Source organism: Sturnus vulgaris, chromosome 5 (assembly GCF_052056855.1).
Source record: "Sturnus vulgaris isolate bStuVul1 chromosome 5, bStuVul1.hap1, whole genome shotgun sequence".
NCBI lineage: Eukaryota > Metazoa > Chordata > Aves > Passeriformes > Sturnidae > Sturnus > Sturnus vulgaris.
Window position 1 is genome coordinate 48,973,526 of NC_142247.1, and position 27,383 is coordinate 49,000,908.

The 27,383-nt window shown below is 39.8% G+C and overlaps 1 protein-coding gene across 7 annotated transcripts in view; it reads right to left on the reverse strand.

Moving 5' to 3' along the window:
• Positions 1-16,947: 16,947 nt before the first annotated feature.
• The window catches only part of BICD1 (BICD cargo adaptor 1), a 173,362-nt gene continuing 162,926 nt past the window's right edge, over positions 16,948-27,383 (reverse strand). For 3 of the 7 annotated variants that reach the window (XM_088165692.1, XM_088165690.1, XM_014881589.2), the window contains one exon: positions 22,466-22,686. In XM_088165692.1, the coding sequence (XP_088021818.1) occupies positions 22,599-22,686 (88 nt within the window). In that variant the 3' untranslated portion in view covers positions 22,466-22,598. Of the gene's footprint in view, positions 22,687-27,383 lie in introns of all 7 variants that reach the window. The other 4 variants (XM_014881586.2, XM_088165691.1, XM_014881588.2 and 1 more) reach the window with 3 other exon arrangements.

A 27,383-nucleotide genomic window follows, 5' to 3' on the forward strand; every position in this document is an offset into this window, starting at 1 on the left:
CAGACTCCTGAGCTTAAGGAACCAAATGTCTCAGCTGTAGGAAGATGAAGCCTTAAGTAAATAAATAAAAAGTCGCCCTACTCCAGCTTTCTAGCTGGAGCTTAAAGACTGGACATTCCCCACAGGGAATATCAACTGGTCAGGGAAGGATACTCAGTCAGAGGCAGAGGGAGCTCTGCACTCTACCCCAAGATCTTCCACCTTGAGAAGCCACCAGGAATGGACAGGGGGATCTGCTCTCAGGTTTCCCAAGCTGAGGCCTCTCATGTTTCACAGAAACAGAAGACACACCAGAGATGCAGTTAGAAACTTCTCTGTTGATTTCTGCGTCTCTGGTGCCACAAAGTCCCCAACGGCAACCAGCAGAGCCAAAAGCCTGGCACAGAAATATCACATGCCCAGCTAATAAAAAGCCAAACCCTCAAAAGGGCCAGGAATTCAGCCACCAGTCAGTGACTTTTAATCATTGTTCACCGTTGTCTCTGTCCTAGCCTCATCTAATTCTGGCCACACCAGCACCTATGTGAGAGGGAGGGAAAGTGCCTGCAGTTGCCCATGAGGGGAAGGCTACGCTTCTAAGCTACATTATTGCCTGTGCTGCAAAACATTTGTTCAGAAGTCATTAACAGATCACAGAATTTCACAAGTCACACTATAGTTCCAGCACATTTTTCCTTCTTTCCGGGCTATGTAACCTGTTTCACATTAACATCTGACTTACTTAGCATTAATACTTATAATGAATGCTGTTTCATAGCTCTGTCCTACCTTCCACTCAGTGTCTTTTGCCTCTCATTTTAACACATTTTATGCTCCATTTTACTGTGTTTCAGTGCAATCAGAGGTGTCAAATTGCTCTGAAATTCATTAGAAATACATTATTTTTACATGTCTAGTTTTGCAGACTACTGTAGCAGTAATTTTCCTTCTCTCCTGTTTTTACTCAATTCTCCACATATTCTGATATCACCTTACTGCTGTGTATCTGCACCCTGGAACCACATCTGATTTCTACATGGCTTGCCAACATTTCAACAGAGCCCCATCTTCCCTTCCCTACATTTACTTCAAAAGTCTTTTCTTCTGCTAAAGGCTTATCTCTGTTGAAATGGTATTTCCAAGGCAGCTAGATGAAGCAACCATTAAAAATTCCTTTCAGTTTCCTCCTCTATGCTCAGGTTATTTACATAACCTGGTGCTCTGGGGATACACTCCCTAAGCAGCATTCTCTCTCCCTTTGTCAGGAGTTTGTTGACAATGGCCTGAATATATTGAGCTGTCCTCTGCTGTACATTTTATTAAAATGTTTTGACCATCAATAGCTGGAGGAAAAGTTTATTCACAGATTTAACACAATGAAAAGGATCATTCTCATCATCTAAGTATAAATATTCGTCCCGAATCGCCTTATATTCAGGAGAGCTAATATACACAGTATTCCATTCTGGAACAGAAAGCCATTTTTTCCACTCATAATAGAGTTTCAGCTACAAAATTGACAGCCAGTAATTTGATTAAAATATTGAATTGACAGAAATGTTTTGAAGAAAATCTACCCAATATTAAGAGAACTAGAGGAAAAAGCTCACAAGTGTCTCATTTTAAAATTTCCATGCTTCTTTTTTTTTTTTCTCTCTGACAAATCCTTCTTCCTGGGAAGACAACTTATCTTCTATATCAAATGCATAACACTACTTTAAGACACAACAGTGCAAAACACAGCAGTTGGAAGGGTTTATAACAGATCTCACAGCACCCAAGACATACCAACAAACAGTGCCAAACACTACCCAGTTATGAATAGGGTTTCAACTGGAATGCTGGGAGATGAGACAGTCTCCCTCACTGAGAATTAAGAAGTGGGGGAAAGTCTGATAACTGTAGTTTTAGGCAGCATGGGTGTTGACAGAAAAAGGAACAAAATGATAGCCAAGGGCAAATTGCAATTTATTAATTTTTTTATTAACAGCTTCCTTTGTCAATATTTAATTTTATTTGTTACCCAAAAGTAACATAATCCTCAAACAAGCTCTCCTTTTCCAATCTGGAAATCTCCCAACCACATTTATTAATTTATCTGCAGAGGAAACCAGCTCCATGATTTTGTACAACAAACTAATTTGTACTGGGTGTGCAAATTACTGCTTTCCCAGTTTCAGCAACGCCTAGAAGCATTTCAGCAATGGTACTTACCAGAACCTCAGTGATTTTGGCCTCTCAGGCTATATTTAAAAGAAGCCTCTAGAACAAGAAGTAAACAATTTTCATCAAACCCATGTCAAATTGCAACTCTCCTTTGAAATATTTTGTGTGTTGTCACTTGAAAAATCAATCAGTGAATACAAAATTTAATTTATTTCAGGAAATCAACATCCAGATCACCAGGAAGACAGTATTATAAGGCCAACAAGAATTATTGGGTAAAGTAGACATTGTCAGACAAGAGTTAAATAAAAACATCAAGCCAACCCAAAATTCCTATCGACATGACTGGATAGTGTATGAACTAAACAGTACACTCTTACTGGCTATAAGGGGATTATTTTGATCCTAAATGTTTGGAGAAGTGGGGGAAGAAATGGTAAAAGCAAAGTTCCATTTCTTAGCACTTCACCAAATTTGCTTCAGTAAGAGGCAGAGGTGATTAGTTTGGCCCATAGAAACAGGAATCTCTCTAATGAGAGGAAAAGGTATTTTTATGCAAGTTCTGCACAAAGCAATTTGTTATGCTTTACTTTCCCTCATTTTTGACAGGAGAGGAACATTTGGAAGCAATTTCCTCACATTGACCTTCCTCTCTCAACATTTTAAAGTATCAACACTCCTTGATAAAGCTCAACTTTAGAAAAATGTCAAAAAGCCTCCAATCCCCAGGAAGGCTTGTAAAGCAGCTATTTTTCTTTGTCAGTGGTATCTGATGCACCTAGAGATGCAAATCACTGCTAAGATTAGCCCTAATGATTGTATAGGTTTACCTTGAACACACTGTATAGCAAATTTTCAATCACTGTAGACCAGTCAACAAAATGTAGTCGGTTATACAAAGACAGGAACGAGAAGAATCAAAACTCAATGTTCATTACTGTATTTTCAAAGGTAAAACAACAACAATGAGAAATATCAGGCAGGGCACAGTTATCTTTCTAGCATTTAAAAAAATAAACAACAAAGACATTTTTCAAAGACTAAAGCAGCATGCTATTAGAGTCTCATTTAGTTATCTCCTACTGCAAGGTGGAAACCCAAAAGATTACTGAAGTTTCTTTAACATAATCCCATCATTTCATACGCATTTACAGGCAGAGATACAACAGCAGCAGCAGGGAACTATTTTTTTTCCTGCCAGTGTTAGAAGACACCTTGCTGCAGTGGATGCTGTCCTGAATGCAAATTACCTCAGCTTCCCACAAGGCACTCTGCAATGTCTGAGACTGCCAACAGACAGCACAGTGCCAGCAGATGTATATTTAGGAGTTGGTGGTCAGAGGAAAACTCTCCAGAAAGGGTGAAAATTTGCACTTCAGCACGCAAAGCCAGGGAAGCGGTGCAAGATTTGAATGTCCCAAAAGTTACTCTAGTTTATGTGTAGCAAGGCCAGAGGAGACTGCCCTGTGATGACAGGAATAAGCTATTTCTTGCTATGAAGGTGAGTAACTGTGTCCCTGTATTCTGAGTGATGGCTTCACACCTTAATTAAGTTGGATAAGCGGAGACAGAACCTCCTAGGACAGCTTGATCGTCTGCAGAATCAAAGTGGTGCCACACTCACCCCTTGCAGAGCTCTTGGCTTGTGAAAGTGCTGAACCAGCAAGCTGTGGCCTACACCTGTTTCTTGGCAGAAGTCTAATTTTGAGTTAACATGCACACACGTATTTGAAGTAAAGATTCACTCAAGTCGCACAAACTCTGAATTCTAACTTAGCAGGGAAAAAAAACAGACACCAAACCCACAACAGTTATTCCCTTCAAAAACAGATTGCTAATCACATTATTCCACATAACGCCCTTCTCTAAACTGTCTCCAGATATCAGGTTTAACATTTTCCATCCATTTCAAAGTATCTCTGAAGATTCAAGTATTCTTTTGTCTAAACTTTTAAATTCATGTCAGCTTCTAATGAGATAATTTTTGCTTTGTCCTGTAGGCAGTTAAACACACCAAGCTTTTTCAAACTCACAGGTTAATAAAATATAATTGTCACTTTGCACATGACAGTGAAGGTGAATTTGGGTTATAGTATGTGGAAGAGCAGAAAGATTTTTTTGTTATACGTCAGACACTTTGACTGCAGTGCACAACAAAAGGCTGATGCTGTAACAGAAAACTTTGGTAGGTCATCTCAGCAGAAATGTTTTCAAGCAACACCAAGAACGGAAACACTCCTTGATCTTCTGTCTCCCAGCACATAAAAGTTGCAACATTCCCTCCTTCATCAGTCCAATGTCAAAAGCTAGGGTGCAACTATTGAGTGTACAGGAGTTACAATAGTCTTTATTATGTTTTTCCACTAATTAACACACAACTTTCCAGCTTGAGAAGAGTTCCAATATGCTTGCCATATGCATCTTCCAGAATTGTTTCAAATGCATTTACAGCTCATAAAACAGATTTACTTTCTCGAGTTCCTTTCCAGATACAGATCTGAGACAATTGCCTGAGTACTGTACCTCCGGCAGTAATGTCAGTAACTCTCATATTGCACAACATTTGGCAGAGATAAGGATTGGAGATGGGCTACATCAACTCCCGTAAGATTTTCAAGCAGGTCAAAGGCATAGTGCTGCATTAGAAAACCCTTTTCAGATCCAGTTAGTATTTTATAAGCCAGAAAAGTGCAAACACCTGCCTTTCTTTTATTTTGATAGAAGAAAGAACACATCTAGCTTTGTGTCGCAACTGTGAATTAATTTTATTGCAGAATCAAGGCAGTCTGGTGAGCTTTTGTCAGCTGCAGAAGCAAGTGCAGTCACATTCTGACTGCAGAGAGGGAAGCTACAAAGCTGTCCTGGGTTTATAGGATGCTGAACCACTTGCTCCAGCAGCTTCTGCAACAAGAAGAGTAGACATGGAGCCAAAGTTTCACTCTGAGACTAGAAGTCACATTCAGAAGGTTTCTTCATCTCATTTGCTGGGAGAAATGGATTATGAATGGGAAAAAGAGAGGCTTTAGGCACTTACATAGAGAAATCATCACCAAATCTCCCTTTTATTTCCCACATATTTGGAATTCATTTCCTTGTCTTAATTTGTGAGGTTTTCAGACTTAGAAGTCACAATACAAGAAACTACTGGGAGTTTGGATGTTACAGTGCAGGGACATTTGATTAGCAAGATATTGTTCCTGTCATGGCCCTCACAACCTTCCTGCAACCAAAAAGCTGACAAGAATGGTCACACTGAAAGGTTATATCTTGCACAGATGTATAGTAAATAAGCCACGTGGTGGAGTTGATATGAGCACAGATGAAAAGAGCAACAATAAATAGATTGTAGATGAGTATAAATACACTACCCAGGAGTCTAAGGTAACAGAGAGCAACTGCAGAAGACTAAAGAAACTAAATTACATACTAACAGAAAACAGAGTCCTGGTTGTAAGTATAGCTCTATTTGAGAAGATTAAAAATCCAAGTCTACATGCTGCAAACACAATTACCAATTCCTCTTTCCCAATGTAAACAAATACATAAAACCTTGGGGGAAAAAAAATCCCACCACCAATAAAAAATTGTGGTTTCATGCACAAATCCAAAGTCACTACACATTAAAGCTAAAATAAAGGATCCTGTGAACAGCATTGTGATAGTCTGTTCTTCTCTGTACATACTCATTGTTAAATTAAGCAGGTCTCTTGCCCAGGAAGTCATGGAAAGACTGTCCCCAAGCAAAATACCCCATCCTAGCATTTGACATGTCATAATTCCCAGCATCATAACAACCATATAGCAGAAATTGCAAGCTTTTTTTCACCCACTTTGCCCTTACACACCCATAAAACATAACACCACAAGCATAAGGCATATCGCACTTGCATCAGAGTTCAGACCTAGAAATGCGTGTGTGTTAACCTACCAATAAAGGACAACTTTCTGAAGTTCAGATTTTATGACAGTACTTCCTCACGGTGGCCAAGGCAACACAGGTAACCACCCTGAGTGTGACTGTCCCTTTCCTCTTTATACAGCTGCCTTCTGAAGTGTAACGTGTCAAACAAGTCTAGCACAGGTTATGGCTGAAGGGGGAAAAGAGAGAGCCAGTGGGGAGGGGCAGGTGCAAGACATGGTCTGTGGGAGGGGGAACATTGCTTTCCTGCCATCCTAAGAACTGCTAGTACAAAAGTCTTAGATATAAAAATACAAGCAGATGTTATAATATTCTAATAGGTAACAAAGTAACAAACATGGATATGAACAAAAAGTACAACTTGAGTACATTTCGTGCTGAAGGTATGAGCTCCGAAGGCCCGGGGGACTTGAACCTCCTGAGCCCACGAGTTCAGCCTCTGTGAGCAGCAGCCCCGCAGTCACCAGCCCCGCATGGCACACGCGGATACGCGAACCTCTGTGGAGGTGGAACCTTCCGGCTGTGGCAGGTGAGCAGCACCTTCTGTTTGTCCCTGCTGGGTGCAGGAAGCCCACGGGAGCCAGTCCGCACCCAGCCCGCACCCAGCCCCGTGCTTCCCCGGCAGCGCTGCGCTGGTACCTGCGGGCGTGCTCCGGGCCGGGGCTCCCGCGGCGCCCGTGGGCGCTGCTCCACCGGCACCGGGAGCGGCGCTGGATTTCCTGCGGAATGCCATCCTCCTGAAGTCCGCGCCGTCGGCTCCGCTCATTCTCGGGGCGGCGGAGAAACGGAGAAAGACGGATTGGGGGAGAGGCCGGGGGGTCCTGCGGACCCCCCGCACTGCCCCGAGAGCAGCGCCCCTCTCTCCGCCCGCCTGCATCGCTTGGCCCTCACCTCCCGCCGCTCCTCGCCCCGCCCTTCCCGAGCCGGCACCTGGCCGGGCACCGCCTCCCTCAGCCCTGCCCGACTACCTGCCCAGCGACCGACGGCTCCGAGCGAGGTTCCTCGCCTGCATGGCGAGTCACGGCGGGTCACAGCTCTCCACGCCCGTCCCGGGGATGCGCGGCGACTTTCTCCCAGCCGGGCGCCCACGGTTCAAGTTCCCCCCGCGGGCGCCGCACCCGCTCTGCTTCCTCCCGGAGCCTCGCCGGGAGACCTCGACCCCGTTCCCGTTCCCGCCTGGGCCGCCCGTGCTTTCCCCCCGCTTACCTCCGCAATGCCTGCCCTGCGAGGAGAGGCCTAACTCCTGTCAGACGTGTCAGGGTACATCAAATGAGCTGGCCGAAACGCAGTCCCCGACGAGAACATTCTCAAAGGCATCTCTGAGTCCCAGAACTTAAAAGTGAGTTTTGATGCCAGGGATGGAGCTGCAATACTTTCATCAATAATAATTCTATCCAGGCCAAAGCTCTTGCCTATTTGCCAAAGTTTCTAAATTTTCATCATCATTTGCCGAGAAAGGCAAGCAAGCTATGCTGCTTTGAGATTGCAGTCACTTCTACAGCAACAGTGTCTTTACCTGGTTAACCAAAACACGATGTTCAGAGGAGAAACGTCTCCACCTGTGCCATTGTGAGAGCAGTCTATTAAGAGCTTTGAAGTCTGTCAGGGAGCTTAGTGTGCTGCAGTTTGGGGCAAACCAGTTGAGAAGCATTGCTGTTACTACACAGGGATTTCCTCACCTTTGGAAACCCAGGGTTTTAAGGCTTCCCTAAAGGTGGCCTCCTGTTTTGGAACATGCTGCCTCATTTGCCATCAGCTGTAGTTGGAGGACTTCCTCACAAAAGAGGAGTGCAGTCAGCTACACTCCACGGATGGTATCCCTTCAGCAACAGTCCAACACAACCTTTAGTTGACAGGAAATATGAATTGCTGGGGCTTGGGAGAATATTTTGGGGAAGTAGCCCTCTGTACTTACCTTGCTCTTACATCTCTTTTTGACCACTGTCAGAGATAGGAAGTGGGCAAGCAAGACCTTTCAGTTGACACATACAGCCACTCTTGGGCTTTTACATATTCCAAAATGAGATTTTACAGAGTGCTCAGGCAAGCTGCTGACTTCACAGTTTCCTTGACTCCTAAGGGACAAGGACATCTTTTGTCAGCACCCACAGAGCTATGCATACAGCATAGCCGCATCTGCAGGGGGGAAACCACGAGATGGGGCATCAGCTTCCTCCAAAGTCCTGTGCTACAGGGTGAGGATCCTGCTGAGTCTTTTCCAGAAAGCTTTCTTGGTATGCAGGACAGAATGTCCTTGCTGATGTCAGGGGACCACCTGTGTGAAGCACCAGCAGCGCCTGACCCCTGGGAGGCACGGCACGAGAGAGAGGACATGGTGGTGGTTCTTCCCATACCACACATGCAGTAGTGAAGGATCATGAGGCAGAAGCCAAATGAGTGGATCTTCTGCTTTCAGTGTCAGCAGAGAGCAGGGGGGAAGAACTGGTGCAGCTGGGACATCTGCCACCATGTGCCAATGATCTCACTCTTTTGGTCTCTGTAATAATTTTCTGCTAGAAGAGGTTTGATAATTTACAGCCACCCCCTTCAGTATCCGATAAATATGAAGCAGCCAGATCGTTCCCCGGATTCTTTTTGTCTGCTTGCAATTGCAAACATTAGGTTTGACTTTTGTAAACATACAAAAAAAGCAATGACTCAGAGATGAAATACTGATTTATATCCTGACTTCAGTCACCTGACTAGGGCTGGGCATATAGACATGCATATGTCACTTATTACTGACCTCTTTAAACACTGAGCTTTGCTCCCAGAAGGAAAGCAGCTACGAAAACACCCCTAAAAATCTTAACCAAATGGTAGGAACTGTGCTAATTTTGTTCTCTGTGATGTTACCCGTGAATGGTAAACTATTACAGTGTCACTCTGGAAAATAAAGGTCACATCAGAAAAGAGACTCATGCCAACTCTGTGGAATTGGAAAATTGGTCACAAAAGCTCCTTTTCTTGAGAAAATCCCTCTGAAGCACACTGACATTTTTAAAGGGGTGAGGTGACAGCCTGTGATAGAAGAAATCCAGGCAGATAGTAAATTCACAGTAATTGCAGAACATTTGGACGCTGCAGTGTGGTGCACGGTTCCCAGAGCAGCTTACTGTCTCCCTTCTATTTAATTACACACAGACCTGGAGCAGCTGGTTCAAGCTGGCTCTGAGCTGTTGTACACCAGCAACTGCTCTGTTCCGCCTGCTTTGACAGCGTAAAAACTTCCGCCCCTTTTGGCATGACCTTCCTCCTTTTCTGTACACTCTCAATCCCTCTTATTCTTCATCTCCATGCCCAGACAAAGAGTCCTTTGGCAATGTCAGCAAAAGGAAAAACATTTTAAGTGTAAAAGGTCAGTCATAGATAGGTGTTGTCTTGGAAAACATCACCCTAAACGATTAAAAGATTGGTGTAATAACTGGAGAAGGGATCTGAGAAGAGAAAAATAAGCTTACATGTAGACAGTACTGCCAATGCTACTTAAAATATATGAAATGGCACTGGTTGGAAAATGACACTGGTTGGCTAAGAGCCTTGCAGCCCACCTCCCACCCCAGGAAAAGTGCAGGAGGAGTTACACACCCCTCTGATGCCTGGTCACCAGCAAGCCACAGCCAACCCAGCGTGGGCAATAGTTGGGCCATCCAGCTCCAAGTCTTTTGTGGGAGTGGTGAGAAATGCAGTGGTGGAGACTTGATTTAACTGTACCTTATTTGCATGTAGGAGGAACAACAGGAGCCCTGCAGAAGCACACAGAGGTGGGGAAGGAGAGCAAGGACAGCTAACAAGACAGCCTCAAGAAAAAGCTGAAAAAGTGCTTCTGGTGTATGGAAGTCTTGGAAGCATTCATCTCGTGCTGCTGGAGACCCAAAGCATTCAGGGAAACAGGAGTTTACAGGCAATCTTTGTTTAGTTTGTGAGAAAACAAACGCATCACTTTGCATGTAAACTAAACCTCTTTGGATTAACCTTTTACTAATGGATTAACCTTTTACTAATGGAAGCAACCTTCAGAAGACTTGATTTTTACTAGCTCCTTGAATGAGACCATTTCTGTTGGTGCCATTGGTCAAGAATATTTCTGCTGAAATTTAACTTTACTTTCTCCATAGTTGCACTATAAATCTGTTCCATGATTCAGTTCGAGGCATCTAGCTTTGATTTCTCTGAGTACTATCTTGTGATGTACCTCACAGAAAATCTGTGTAATATATTTTTAGAGCATTAATCCACAGGACCCTGAGAAAGAAGATGCATGAACTCAGCACCTAGCACAAGAACATTTATTAAACTTTATAAACATTAAAAATATCAACTTGTTTACAGTTTATTTCAAACTGATTGAGACAGTACCTTCTCAGAGGTCTGAGAGACAGCTGCCTTTCTGTTAGGTATGAAACTCCAAATAAAAAGTGAATTAGAATGTAGGCTATAATATAGAAAATCCATACTAAATACAGAGAAGCCAAGCGAAGTCCGGCCTAAGTTACTGTATAACTCATCAAACATTTTGAATCTTCTGTGAACTGCATTTAAGCCACAAACCAGTTCTGCCAGCAGGGAAGTATAATGAAGAACAAGAACTGGTAGAGCAAAAGGATACTAATTAGAGAAGAATTTCACTCATCTCAGACTCTCATGCACATTCCAGATGAAAAGTCTCTTCCAATAGCAGCAGCAGCCACAATGCACAAAGCCACTGCAGTGTGTGAAACTGATACACAGACTAGACAAGCAAATTTGAGCCAGATACTCAACCTCCCTCAAATCGTGATGCATGCAAACATAGGACTCAGCACTCAGAGACATAATGTGGATTTCAGCCTGAGCTGCATGCTCTGCTTGTTAGCCTGAGGAGCGGCTTACAAAGAGGAGAGGGACTCAGGCCTGGTACTTGTTCCCTGCACAGTACTGTGTGTGTGTGTGTGTGTGTGTGTGTGTGTGTGTGTGTGTGTGTGTGTGTTTGTGTCAGAAATAGGGTGGGGAGCCTCAATGTGTGGAGTTATGCTGGTTTCCACCAAAAAACGCACTTGGGCTATTTTGTTACTTAGTGCTGTATCTTGGGAAGGAGCTGCAGGGTCAACAGCAGGAACTGGAGTCAAACATCAGAAATAAGCCACGACAAGCAATCTAAGAGAGGTCAGACAAATCCCAAGTATTAACTGCTGGAACAAAACTCGATGGGCAGATAGCCCTCAGAAGAAAATCCAAGGCAAGCTTCTTTCATCCAAACAATGCTTCTAATATAATACAATACAAATCTCTGTTCTGCCTTGCTTGACTGTGTAAGAGGGAATAATACTGTGTTCAGTCTCTTTCTCCCTGTTGTCATTTTGGGCCCCATTGAAGATAATGATGGGGACTATACAGCAGCAGGTTTTGTCCACTTCCAGCTACTATAATAAAGAATCCTATTTACGTCCCCCTGGAGCCAGGGTTTCTCCCTCTATCACACAGATGGGTGCTAACATGTAGCTTTGCAAGAACAGCAGTATGATAATTAAAAGAAGAAACATCCCTCCTATGTATTGACTTGTTGGTAATCTTGTCTCACCCCTCTTTTTTGTGGCACAGAAGCATTTGGTCTATTGCAAGCAAATTCTTGGAATTTACTGAATATATGTTGAGATAAAGGTAGCAAACATATCCCTTAATTTTACTGAAGGATTGCTGCTTAGAGGGAGTAATTGCTCCCTCTAATCAGTTTTGTTAGGTAAGTCTTGCAGAACAGCACTCATTTAACAGAGACCATTGCTTTTAGAAGTTGGAATATTCTTCACTATCATCAACACAGATTAATGAAATGTGTCTCGCTATCCAATTGATGTCAGTCATTTAGACACCATTAGCAACAGTGCTTTAGCTTTGATTTGCATTAACTACAAGTGAAAACAAACCTCCATAAGGTCATGTTAGCAGAAAGATGAGAGAAAGCAAGCTGTGCTCGAGAAAATGCCCTACTTTTCTATTTCTTCTTTTATTCTGTAATGACAATCAACAGCCACGTAAAAAAAAATAAATAAAAAGACATGGTCATTTGAGACACATTAGTGGAGTTTAATGGGAAGATGCTCTAGGATTTCCTTGGAGCCTTCTCTCCTCCAGGCTGAACAACCCCAACTCCCTCTGTCTGTCTTCATAGGAAAGGTGCTTTGTTTGAAGAGTCATGTACTGCTAAGGTGCAGATACATGAAATATTAACCACTGTCCCTCTGTGAATGCTTACCTCAACAGTAAAGCAAAATGTTTTGGTTCTCTGCTTAACAAATCAACACAGGTAGAACATATGGCTGATAAAACCTGTGAAAATAAAGGCCTAATTATAACTTCCAGCTCTGGAAGAAAATATACTAGTCTCAATATTTCAATACTGCATTTTTTTTTCCTTGTTGTAAAACCCAAGCTGTCAGGTATTTCATATTACTTCTTAAAAGGCATATGGTACATGCACAGGAGTTTCAGCATGTTTCTTAATAATTTATGGTGACTTAAAACAGAAAGACTTCAAAGCTGTTGCTGCATTTGTAGACTCCACTCAGGTTTTCCTCTCATGTTTTCCTCCATTCTGTTCTGCATTCCACAGACTCCCTTGGATATTTCTGGGATGAAATGTTGTTATTATTATATGACTGTGAAAAGGATATAAATGCTGCCTGTATTCAACTTAAACTTGCTGTTTTATCCTGAATCTAAAAAAATAACATTCTAGTCATACTTATAATTTTTAAAACTTATTTTTACCCTCAGAGATCTAAAATTGTCTAATTTTGGAACTTAGTACTTCAAACAGACTTTATAGTGTATATCTATGCAAGGCTTTGTGCACTGCAAGCGACCTTTCCATACTGAAATGAGCTGTATGTTTATGTTCCAGCAGAGAAACTAAGCATAATTGCACAGATGAGGGGTCGAAAACTTCAGAACCTCCAGAATCCTCATTTCTGCTTTGTCACAGATTTATATTCATGGTTTTCAATACCCTTTTAATGGTTGTAGTCACTTAAAAGAAGATTTGTGATCTTTACTAGAATATGAGCATCTATATTTTACTGTGCTAACACTGTTGTGGAAAGAAAAGTTTTCCCATGTTCAGGCATTATTTTTGTCTTGTGTCTGGTGAGTCAAATTGCCATTTTGGTTTGTAAGCCTGGCAGACAGTCAGAACAAGGGCATAGGTCTACAGAAATTAAAACCAGCAAGAAGATGTTAAATTTCGGCTATTTATAGTGAGCTCTATTAATACTAAGCACTGCAGAAATAGGAAACAAGCTCTGAACCAACTCCAGCACTTGAGTAATGCAGGTTCTGGGGCAGTATGTACCACAAGGAGTAAATAACTTCCCTTCCCACTCACATCTAAAACCATTTTGTTATTTCAGTGTGTGCAAGGTGAAGTATGTGGAGAGGTGAAAGATTACACCTAATCACTTCGAGTGTTGATGTTTTCCTATCATACACTCTTAATTTACCTATTGTCCTGGGGTACAATGCAAAAATGTGTATTCTATCACCATCTGTTAAAATGTTGGAGGGGTGGTGATCCTTATCTCTGTGGGAGATATCCTCTGCTGATGTGCCATCTGATAAGATCCGGGGTTGATCATCGTTATCTATTCACAACCCATCCTTCCTCCAGAAGATATATTCCGTTAATGGGCCATTAAGTCCTATTGTGTGACTGATAAGATTACATAATCCCATTGGGAGATGCTCCAGCCAGGGGCAGGAGCCAAGCCTTTCCTACCTAGATAAAAAACTGGGGTTTGGGACACGAAGGCAGACCTTTCCACTGGATCCCAGAGGAAAGTCGGACCTTTTCCACATCATCGCTGGATCTTCGGAGGAAAACTGCACCTTCTGCAGGAGCACTGCTTCAACTGAACCACATCTGTCATCCAGGAGGACTGCAGCCACCATTTATACGGACTGCTACCAACACCCTGACTGACAGGGTGTCAGGTTGTATTTCTGACTGTGTTGGTGGTTGTTTCTTTTATATTATTGCATGTATTTTATTTTTTCTCTTTTCTCCTATTAAATTGTATTACTGACTTGGAGTCTCGCACTGGTTTTACTTTCAAACCAACACACCTATCTGTAGGTGAGAGATAACAGCACCCAATTTGCAAAGATATTTTGGGAAATAATGAATATGCATAGAGTGCTCTGAAGATAAAAAGAGTTACTCTGCATTTGCCTAAGATAATAAAAACCTTTGAAAGCCATGGTGGCTTCAAAGAGGTACTTTCTTTTTAAGTAGTGTAGGACTTTGAGATTGTTGGCATTTGTATCAAGTGCGTTTATAAAACTTCTAATGTTATGGTTTGCAAGGCTGAAGTTGAATCACAAATTGGTCACCAAATATTGGGTCCAAATCCTCTACATTCACAATTTGCTCTTCAAGGAAGCTCTGCACTCCATGTCACTTTCCATATCATGTTTCCAATCTGAGTAAAGAGCTTCAGTTTTGATTCCTCAACCAATATGACAGCATTGAATAGCAAAAATCAATTTCCTTGAGAGACATAATCGAGGCTTAAAAATATGAAAACCCTCCACAGGCAGGAAATCCTATGAATTAATTAAAATCGATACAACTCTCTCACTATTTATTTGCAAAGTTTCCTGATAACTTACTTAAGGGATATGAAAGTCCTTCTTTCCCACCCCCCATATAGAGCTTTCTCACAAATAATATTTTCTCAATCATAAATTGCTGTTACGATAATTTAAACTTTTTTCATCTCTAAAACCAGCCAAGAAATCATATTCCTGAAGTTGGATACATCCAATATGATAGAAAGAGAATTTTTAAATAATAATGAAGGAAATATGTGTTTTCTAATATACCACTCTAGTCAAGAAAGAATCATTCTTGCAAAGGTCAATATTTTTTACTGGGTTATTAAGTTTCTGTTGAGTTGTCAATTATAGCACTGAGCCTTATTCTTGTGCAGAGTTGAGACTTTTTTCTACCATCCAGGCAATCACTCAAACCTTCTACAGAGAAGAAAACAGTTGTGTCTGTGCCTTTACCATAAACAAATAGATGAGAACTGGCTTTATTCCAAATATTTTTTCCCAGGATGCCCATAATTATAACTATCTATATTAGCCCCATCTTTCCCCTCTATCTTGTTATATATATAAAACCTTCTATGTTTGTCATTCATAGGCTGATAGAAGATGTGGCTGTCAGGGTCTCTTCATAATTAGTATCTATGTTCTTATTATTGGTCAAATGAAACCTAGGTTTCAACATTGTCCAGAATTATGTGGTATCTTTTTTCCTGCATACCTCACTTGCGAGTGCCCTGTCAGTGCTCTATAGTGTTAAGAGAGTCAAACCACAGTTCCTGCTGCCTTTAGGTACAACTGGAAGTGCTCTGCATTTCTTTATGCAGATGTGCAGGATTTATTAAGGCAGGTATCCAGAAACCAAGACTTGCTGTGACCGTCACGGTAAACTTCAGCTTTAGAATCTCTTCCATTAAAATCTGGTGTGTATATATAGCAGAAAAGCAACAGTTCAATGGTAAGAAGTTACCTCTTGTTCCAGAATATGGAGTAATGGTTCTTCCCAAGATAGAAATAACACAGACATTTTCTTTGGAAACAAAAGTTACATTTTTTCAGACGGTTGGTTTTTCCCTCCAGTGAACCTTATTCATACCATTGCCTCTCAGAACCCTGCACAGGACCAGCTGAAGGGATGACACAGAAGAAGAGGAAGGAGCAATATGGGTTAGAAGTTTCTTAAACTATCTTTCAAATCAGAACATTCCCACAAGGGGTAGTCCTCTGTAAAATTGCTTTCAAAACATGCTGAAGAAAATAAGTCTGCTTTTCCCTTCTTTTATCAGCTCACATAAACTCTTAATTCAAAAATTGAAAAGGAGAAATACCCAGTGGAAAAAACTGTAGCAGTCAAACTTCGGCTAAATGATGGTGGAACACTGTTGCCCAAGGCATTTCAGCAACGAGCAAAGATAATGGAGAACAACCCCTCATAGGTGAGAAAAAGGAAGAAAAGAGACAAGTGGGAAGAACCTAGACAAATAACAGCTCCCAGAGTCTATTTCTGTCACTATGCACAATTTGTGCTACTATCCGAAGCACCTCCCCAGCCAGCCAAAAACCAACGCAGCTGTCCAATAGTTCCCATTGAATCAAGCATTACAGCAGGCCTGGAGACACAATCATTCCTCCACAATCTTCCTGACCCACTTCTAAAAGCTGGACATTTTCTACTCCTCAGGGACCCAGTGAACAGCAAGGTTCACTGGAGGAACTGCAGCAGCCACCTTCCTGCCAGGGCCAAGCTCCTGGATCAGCGCAGGGTGATTTTCACTTCTTTGCTTTCAGAGCATGGCTCTTCTGCAAGGGAAAAGGATGTTTCTTACTGTAAAAAAACAGGCACGGAACAGCATTCCCAAGCCAAATTTATGTTGGCTTCAGCTCTTTTGTTTCCACATCCCCCGAGGATGGAGATTTGCATCTTACAGAGCATTCTTGTGCTGAAAGTTTACGCAGGTGTTGCAGCATTTCAGAGATCACTCAAATCTGCTGGAAACTATATGGGGAAAATGTATTTTAGTATCTGCCTCAAAGTCAGAAAACAGAGGAAGCATCTTGGCATTAATTCTGATTCCTTATTCTTTAATGTTGATTTCCCTTCTTAGTGAAGGGAAAATGAAGAGAATGAAGGGAAATGAAGGGAAATTAATAATGAAGGGAAAATTTCCCTTCTTAATTTCCCTTCTCTTTGATACCTTTTAAACTTACAATCATTGATCTCTAAGAACTAAATAATCGTAGAAGTCTAAGCCAAGTTGAAGCACTGCAAACTCCTGTAAATAGACATAGACCAGACATAATTGTGTTAAATGAACAAAAATGGCCAGTTTATTCACTGGAACAGTTATGCATTACACTGTAATTTTAATTGGAACATAAATATGTAAGAATCAGTATATGGGCTTCTTTTAATTATTTTCTTCAGTACTAGAGTGTTTTTCCCAACCATTTGACTGCATGATCATATTACACATGTACAAGCACAGACTTTATGAATCCCTCACAAGGTATTAATCTAGGATTGTCTACAAGGACAAGGAAAAGTTAACATGAGAATTACTTCAATTTTAAAAATAAATTATGCATTTTTGGAAACAAGAATTATTTAACTTTTTTGCTTTTAGCATAAAGTAGCAACAAGAAGAGTTTCCAATACTCAGTCTTTAGCAAATGAACATATATACTTTTATATTCTTCACCACCTAGAAACACTTCATCATTTAACCCCAAGAAGGCAGGACAACATAATGTCAATTCAACATAGGAGTAGCTGAGTTATTACAGCAGTAAACATACAGTATACAAATTTGTGTTTGTCACAAACTCCACCAATGCTAAAACTCTTTTGAAAGGAACACAGCAATCTGTATGGTTCATTAAATACAGAACATCATGCAAATGGAAACAGTCAATAGATTACAAATGTCACAAAACATCCGTTTTCTTTTTTAATTGTTTACGAAGGATCGAGTTAATTAACCCTTTAACAGTCAAACCACAGGGCTAAAAATCAACAGGGCAATAAGTAATAAAATGGACTTAATTTAACCACTGGCATAGCACACATAGCCATATCTGTGAACAGGAGAAATAATAATAAAATAAGCTAGATTACTCTTATTTCTTGTTCATAGCTGTTAAAATACCAACTAGCTAGCAAGCCAGTCTACTTGAAACTTTTATCAAATGCTTCTGTTTACTGATTTTCCAAAATATTTTTTATATCAAGTAACAACATATTTAATAAAAACTTAGATTACTAACACTAGAGAAAAAACATACAGTCTTATCCATTCTTTTACAGTAGATTATGATAATCAAAACAAATAGAAAGCTTTGTAGAAAGACATTTTTGAAATACAAGGCTCTGTCACCCAGAGTCTGCCCACACATTACCTCCAGTAATGAAATATTGGATTTCTCCTTTACCTTTTGTCAGTTTGTCACTTGGTTGCCATTACATTTCACAAAGGGGATTTTCAAGAACTCCACAGGAAACAGATTAAAAACCAATAAGGATTTAAGCTGTGCACCTCCAAATGAAAGATACAGACTCTCTGTGATAGTTCTCTTGCCCTTCTAGCAAGAGGAATATGCATATCCCACGAGAAATAAGAATTTTCTAGCTTAGTTATGGATATGGAGAAGCTACACGATGTTAACAATGTCATGCACACATTTTCCATTGCATATTTTGATGTATTTGTGCCTGAGGGCTAAAGGCAATTGCTTTTCCACAGGATGCTTAATTACACACACGCACAAAAAAAGCCCCTTAATGGTTAAAAACCATCTGAATAGTACCTATCCCTTTCAGACCCACTGCGCACACAGCAAAGGAAAACTGAAGAGAAAATGATGACTGGAATTTTTAAAGAGGTAACTATAGCAATTATCATACTTCAAAAGTGAAACATCAGTCCCTGCCATTCTCAAATGAAGATTTCTGAGGAACTAAAGAAAGAAATTTACTATAACCTCAGTGGATATGCATCTTCTGCCAAAGAAAGGAACAGACTTCAGAAATGCTAATGTAATCTATACCTTATGATGATGATGATCAATCCAGCTATAAGTGGAGCTGGCAGCACAGCTACTGACTTTGGCATTGCAGGATGAAGGATAAGGTTGGTACCAAAATTAGGGCCCGGACTCTGAGTGTCATTACCAGTGGGATAAGGACGGGGTCTGATTTGAGCAACAGCTTACTTAAGTATTTCCAACATAATTATGGTGAGCAGCCTTCAGAGGTGAGGTCATATTTCATAAGTGAGGTTATATTTCATAACATAATCTCTTTTATGTACACACATTAATATGGTAAATGGCTTAAACAACTTCAGCATTGATTTTAAAATAAAAAGCAAACTGAAAATCCACTTAGCATTAAAACTCACAGCATTAATTACAGTTTCATTCTACAAACTCTTCTGTATAGCTATAACTACATTAATTTAAATGTGAAAAATGTGGGTAGAGAAAGCACAGAAATGCCAACCTGTCAATCAGATCAATCACAAAGAATATCACTATTGCCTCCATTTAGAAGACAGAAAATTCTATACAATTAGCATGAAAAACAGTTATGTCCTCTTTCTGTAAAACCTCCATATAAGTTCTGACTGATAGAAAATATATTTTTCCATACTATTACATTTTACAATTTATTTTTCATCTTTTTCTCCCTTTGTATTTTTTCTATTTCTTTCTTTTTCTTATTTTCCTCACACATTACCTACAAATTGTATTTCCACAGGCAGATCATTTCACTGAACATGGAATAATTTTTCACTACATCAGAAAATAAAACCCAAACTAAAATGCCCCTGTTTTGACCTAAATGGTCCTATTTTGAGTAGGCTATTTCAAATCCAAAGAAATTTCAAGGCCATCACAGAGAACAAAAGCTGTGTTTCAGACACAAAAGTCAGAGCAGGATCTGAATTGCTTCCTTACTGAGTAGAACTCATAGTATTGTTTCTAAGTATACTCAACCATTACAAATATATGTATCCTTTTTTCTTAATCCTTAAAAATCAGAATAGACATCAACATAACATAAACTAATTTTAAATGGGCAAAATGTAGTATTTTGCAACCCTTACAAAAACCCAGGCTTTTGTTTCTGGTTTTGTCTGTATGTAAATATTTCCTACAAAATATATCACAGTTTTATGCTATCAATCAATATATGACAAAGAAGAGGTTTTCATCTTAAGTTCAAGGTATGTATTTTATTTTATTCTGGTTAACTGACAAAAGTTGTCCCAGGGACCTACAGAGTTTTATAACTTACAATGCAATAACTACAACCATTTGTACATCAAGGTTGGTTTGTTTCTAGTTCTCTCACATTTCCAACAATTACATTTTACATATAAAAAAATGTAAATTGAAAACTTAGGAATTAAAAATTTTAAACTTAGGAGAATAAAAAATTTATTTCTATAAAACAGGGCCACAACTTCTATACCACTGAATGTTCTTTCATAACTCTTGATCCATGTGAACATGCATATGTTTCTAAACTGTCTTGATACCGTTTTTTCCCCCAATAAATTTGTATCTATACAGAAAGAAAATGTATTTCACTGAACTACTGCTTAACTAAAGCTTAGGAAAATGCCATTGATTTGGATATGAAAATAGGAAAAACTATTCCAAGTGCAGTCAGTGGTAACTGTATTCAAAGTGCTATGTAAATTCCTTCTCTTATTAACAATATACAGTAGCTGTCTTTGTTGGATGCAGATACTCACACACCAGCCGGACAAGGTCAGGAATCTGGAGATGCATTTTGAAAGCTGAATTTGCTTCAGACAAAATACTGTGGTTTTGGTTTTTTTTTTAAATCAAAACAGCAGCTAAACTCAGTGTCAGACATCATGATGGAGCTGAAGAAGGTTTCACTTGACCTTTCCATGACAAGACTACAGGCAGTTTAATTAAGATAGTGAATAGTGATGTAAAGGTATATGAGAAGAATCACATGAACCCCATGGAAACCAAAGTCAAAACACTGCTGAGTGTTATCTGTTTGATCTGATCAGGACTAGGTATCAGTTTGTTCCTATTTTCTCTATCTCTGAGTGTTTTGTTACAATAGCTCAGCTGCTTTGCCAAGGTTACACGACAGACATTGTTGATGACATAAAATATTTCTATTTACAGCACCCTTGTTCTTGGTACTATGGTAATAATGATTTGTTAGGCACACTGAGTGGTCACGGATTCTTTCCTCTGCTGATGTTTTCTGTATTGTAACATTTGGTAAGCACTGTTACTAAAAAAATGACTTCATTTTCTCAGATTCAGGCAGAATTTTAAAGAATTGTTCCAGCCACACCTGCAGCAATTTTTTTTCCCCCAGCTGCCCCATACCGTAGGCTGTACTGTGTTTCCCACTTGTTGGTCACACATGTGCTGCAGAGAAGGAATAAAGACATGCGGAAATATCTAAGTCTCTCTTCTACAAATAAATTAAGGCCACCTAACAAAACAAGGAGCCTGCTAGTTACCAACAAGTAGGCAGCACTGCAGACTTGTTACTCTGGCTGACAACCAGATGGAAAACCCACAGATGTTAAACCACAACCCTCAGCTTAGCCACTTGCCTTGCTGCCAGGTGCTGTGCAAAATAAATTCCTCTATCCTTGATTTTCTTCTGAAACTCACTGCTTTAAAGAAAACAACAGGCTTACTCAGCTTTTACAGGAAAGAATCTTTAACTAGGAACACTGTGCACTGTTGCGTTAAGAGTCTGCGTAGTGTTGATCACCTGAGTATTTGTCATAAACTGACATGAGCTAAGGTTCTGTCTCTGTTGATTTTTGGCAAGGAAAAAATGCACTACAGTAAAGTCCTGCTGACTTTGATCCACACCATCAACCCTACCTGTACAAGTTCTTTCACCACAGAATACTTCATATGAAATATACACAACTTCCCCACTCAAACTAGCCTTTCCTGGTAAGGCCTCGAGCTAGGATCCTGAATATGAGAGCAGGAAGAAAGAATATTTTTAATTAGCACACAGCATTTTACTTATTTTAGATTTTCTTTCTCAGATACCAAATAGAAAGTAATCCCAAAAAACAGCACCAATTCATGATGCAAGAAGTATAATTACAATGCAAGCAAACAACTGAAAACAAGTCAGTTTTCATCTCCTTCTTAGACTTAATAATTACCTTTCAGTGAAGAGCTAGAACAAAATCAGAAGCTAGTGTAATAGGAATTAAAAAACACAAGTGCATAAACAGTATCAGTGCAGCAGCAAAACATACAGTCATTGTTAACATTCCAATTCAACCCATTTCCAACATTTTTGTGCAATAAAAATTGGTCATATGCTGGCCAATGCCACAATCCTCTTTTTAATACTAACACAGTCATTCTTCACTGAAGCTATTTCTGCTTGGATTTAAAAAATAAAATTAGTTAAATACAACTCTCACACACAAAAAAACAAAGCCTGTATTTTATAAACATAAAATTCTGGTGCAAATAAAGTAAGAAATAAATATCACACCCTTGAAGACAAAAGGAAATTTGAACTGATTCCTACGGCTGAACTTAGAAAATGTGAGGGTACGATTTTTGTAATATATTTCTATTAACATTGGTTTAAGTCTCTCATCATTTCAGAGGTAAAGCCAAGCAGGTGGGAGGAACATTTTTGTTGAGATGTTAAATTTCACTACACTTCAGTTGTGATAGCACAGTTTGAGTACAATCAGAGGAACCATAAAAAGTCTTCTTGATAGGTTGGGCTCTGTGCTTTGTGTTCTTCTTCTCAACCTTCCCTCAGTTGCCAGAGCAGGGGATATGAATCCAGACTTGCCAATGCAGCAACAAGGCAGGACTGTCTACCCGCTTGCTGGGAACAACCCCAACCTTTGTTGCATGAGCTCCACTCTGTTTGCATTTTCTCTTACGTTGCATATGAAGATTAGGGGTAAGGAGGAGGCTTAGAGAGACAGTTGAGAGGAGCACACTGAGAGCTGGAATGTGGCTGCTCTTCTGGAAGAGCATTAGGACTGGAAATTAAAAAGAAAAGAGAAAAAGTGCTTAAAATACAAGGCAAACTTTTTACAAGCATGTAAATAGCACAGGGCTGGAAATGAACTTTAAAAGGGGTTGCAGTCTCATCTCTAAATTCATATCCTCAGACACACAGTACACATAAAAAAACCTCTCAGTGCACAGCAAGTCAGTGACACCTAGATGCATTTGTGAGGTGGCCCAGATATCCCACTTCACAGTTCTTGTACACAATTGCTGCTTGCATGCTGGCGTGACCAAGACTGCATGGAGAAAAAATGCATCTGTGAAATGGGGGACCAAAGTTGAAGACAAGATGCAGGTGCCATCTTTATGTATTAAAGATTTTCTATATGCAGCTGTTTGAAATGAAGGACAGTGCCAGGCTGGAAATCAGTTTTCATAGCTTTGTGAAAATGTGGTATCTTACTGAATCTGACCTATTTACTAGTTCACTTGTACAAATACAGTGTAGCCTTCGTCATCATGCCCCTTAACCATTATATATTTTGTGATTTACATTCCCAAGGTGGGGGGATTTCTTATGTTTTGTCTTCTTTGGGGTTTTGTGCTGTTTGAATCCTTTTCATTCTATCATATACTTCTGTCATTTGACTGTTTTTCATATACAATTTGTCTGATAACGGCTTCACCTGTTAAGACTCTAGAGTGCATTTATTGCATTCACTGGCACATAGTGTAGAGAGGTCTGAACCAGCTTACAGGGGCTGGAGTAGCAGCAAAGAAAAGGGGCAGCTAACACAAACACCCCACTTTTTGGTGCAGAGCTGTAGAAAAACAAGATACCAAAACAAAATGCAGGAAAATGTTGTTTATAAAGAAAAAGAAAAAAAAAAAGGAAAAAAATACCACAAACCCCAGTTCTTTAATGTGTATGGGAAGAGGTTTTTTTCTTAATGCTTCAAATGTTCTACAATGTTGAAGTGGTTCCAAGCTCAACAGTGTGACGTTATGATAAAGCACCACCATTTATGTCTCTGTCTTCAAGAGAATTTACCTTTTCTGTTTTCCTTCTTTAGAAACTGTGCTTTCACATATTATTTCTGCAGCACAGACTATAGGAGTGCTGGCTGAAGGAATACAATTAGGCTATTGCTGGAAATGAATCAATTTGAAATGCCAGAGGTGTTTGGAAAACTGCTACTGGAAATGCCAGTGGTACTGAAAATGTCTTTAGTTTCCACATGCAGCATTTATTCAGGGAAACAAAGAGATGACATTGTGTTTGACTGAAGAAAGAAAGACGTGTGCACCACCACCATTAAGTAACTTGATGGCCATGTCCACGTTTTCAAATCAGAGATATCTGGGAGGCTTTGACCACAAATACACAGGTATTCTAATTCAGCAGGAGCCACAGTCCTTGCACCTCTGGGCTTATTTGAAGATCACAGAACTACAATAAGTTAGATTCTGTTTCCCATTAACACTCCTGAAGATGAGTTTCCTGATTGCAAAATGGATGGCCAGAGGGGGTTATAGAAGCTCAGGATCCCACAAGCTTTGTTTTATATTCAGCTGTCCAATAGCTCAGTCTCAAAATGTGTAGTGTTATGGACTGTGACCCCTCAGAAAAAGTAATTCTATCTATGGCTATATCCATCCTTTCCTTCTGTCATATTCTGCCACATGCAGATATGGCATCCACAGAGAGATCTTATTGAGATCTTTACCTTGCTCCACACTAATGACTATGTCAGGACTGACTGCAGATTGACCCAAAAAGTCTCTATTTATTCTCAAAACTTATCCACTCATCAAGAGCCAGCTTCTGGCTTCAGCACCTCCTAAGTTTTCAAGACAGCTTTAGGAGAAGCACTAGTCTTAATTCCTTCAGAGATAGAAAACTGAATTAGAATCTTAACATTACATTTGGGGAAGACAAACAAGGAGGTGATTACACAACCCTACAAAGACTGGCTTATCTTCTCCCTTGCTGCCTCGTTTCTTTTTAAACAGGACTTCTATAATTGCCAGAGAGGAACAGCAACTCAATGCCCATGTTGCTTGCTCGTTAGCAGAGATGTGTTTGTCTTTTGGGGCTTCCTTCCTAACTTTAAAAATAAGCAATAAAAGATGCTCATGCTCCGAGGGAGAGGACTGGTGAGGACATGGCTATAGTTACAACTAGTTATGTACAATATCAATGGCCTGAAAGAACCTCTGAGACACATGAGATTCTCCTCTACCCAAATATAAGCAACCATAATAAATTTACAGCATGACCTTCAGTACAAAGCCGGCCATGACTGTAAAAACTACTACAGACTATCACAGGCCATGCTCAGATTAGCAATTCTAAGCACTGTGCTTAGAGTTATATTAATTTTTTTTTCCTGGTAATTCTGCATTGCTTGTTACTTTGAAATGCAAGCACATTTTGTGCACAGAAGAAATAGAAAATTTGTCTCGCTATTTCCTTTTCAACCAGTAATAAATATTAGGGGCATTAGGAAGAAAAAAAATTCAAGGCTGTCAGGCACCTTTATAGCAACATATATAACCACATTACCTGCAGCTCCAATAGATTTAAATCTTTTTTTAAACTGTTGTTATACCTTCCTCTCTTCAGAAACACAATTCATCCAGTTCATTAATGCAGATTACTGTAGCAGTACATTAACTAAAAATACATCAGAATCAGCGAGTGACACATGGCATTCAATGTGCTTTTTATGGCAGTAGAGGTGCTGGTGGCAGCAGGTCCTGGAGCTGAGCCAACAGACACACTGGCAGCCACAGAAAGCAGAGGATGGCAGGGCAGATTAATAACAAAAAGCAAGAGAGAGGCATGGAAGAACCTGAGTTTTTAATTATGAACACAGAATAAGGAACATTGTTACATTCACCCAATGGGATAGGTGTCGTTTTTAAAACATTTGTTTTTACAGACTTTTTATGACCATCTCTTTAAATACCAGTATCATTTGGGGATGTATTAATTCAATTGATGAATAAAATCTTTTTTTGTGCAATTCTTTTGTGTTAGCAGTACTGTCTGGCTTTATGCAGCTCTGTTATTTTCTTCCCTGACACTCCAAATGCTAATCGTGAATTTCTAAAATTAACTGGAGAATGGTGTGCAAAGCCCTTCAGTGTTTGTAAGTACTCTGTTCTGGCTTAGAGATGTCATTCACATGCAACATTGTCTGGCATTGATTGTAACTGTAACAAATCAGCAAAGGAAAATATAAACAGACCAATCATATTTTCAGAATGCAAAAATTTTGCATATGTTAAGTTGCATATTTTACCTTTTAAAAAATTATTTCCTACTTTATATAAATATTATTTCATATTAAAATACAATATTAATTTAATTTTAGGTACTGAGGTGTTGTGGTTTGGATTTTTTTGCTAATAGATAATTTGGGCCTAGAGTTTTGCCCTCTGATAATGAAAATGAGGCTTTCACTGCATTCAACAGAAACCTGAATAAATCCAAACATAGACATACTTTTTAATATTGGATAATGGCAATATTTTGTCCAATATACTTCATCAGACAGGTAGCTACAGGTGCTGTGAATGGGGAACAGGATCCAGTAGTTTTCAGGGCAGGCCTGGATTTAGTTGCTTATCCCTAGACCTAGAAACTGAGGTGATGGGTAGAAGGCAAGTGAGACTTTTGTGCACTGTTGCATGAGTTTACTTTTAAAAAAATCTGTTAAGGTCCTCCAATCAAGTTTCAGTTAAAACATGCAGATTCAAGCAAAAAGACCAATGCAGAGCTAAAATAAACTGACTAGATCTGCTCTGGAGTCTCATTTGGCTTGAAACTGCACTGCTTATCTAGTGAGATTTACCAAAGCCTATGCACTGGAATCACAATTACTAAAAATGCCAGAGTTATACAAGTCCCACTGAAAAACCATAGTATAGATAATGAATGAGGGAAAGCGCTCTGTGAATCTACTTGTGGCTTTGGTCAGGCGTATTAACTGGTTTGAACACAATGGCACATTGCAGGATGTGGAAAACTTCTGTGTGAAGCACAAGCCTTAACCAGCTCTTGTTTAGTCCTCAGTGAAATGCCACTGAGAGAGAACATTACTGCAGGAATTGTATTGAAAACAAAAAACAAGCACAGCTCTTAAAATGGGTGACTTCAGGGCTGGGCAGAGCTTTCATGTGCCCCATTTGGCATCACCCTGTGATGCCACATATGATTATATGTATATGATTATATGTAGGGTATCATAAATATATCATATCATAAATCACATGTGCCATCCCAATAGGGACCATCAGAGCACAAGGAAGGGAGGGACAAGCTCCTGGCTTCCTTCTCTGCTGCATCTAGAAAATCCAAACCTCAGTAAGTCTAACTCATCCTTAAATGCCCTCAAACTTTACTCCAGATTCCAACTACTTTATTCATACAACTCAAGAACTTATGTCACCATGCTGACTTGCATTAAATCTATTATTATGCTTCACTGCTTTACAGAGCTGGGCAGGTAGTGTGGCTAAGGCAAGTGAGGCAAGCAAGGCAGCAGTGTGAATATATCAAAACCAGTGCTCTTTTGACTTCATCAGACAAGTACAAATCTAGTGGTAAAAAACATTAGCCACCTGAAAGTCAATTTTCCATCTAAGTGTGTGTGTCTTGTTTGTAGGATGACTGACTTGAAGTTTTTTAAATATTAACCATGCTTCAAATTATCAGAAG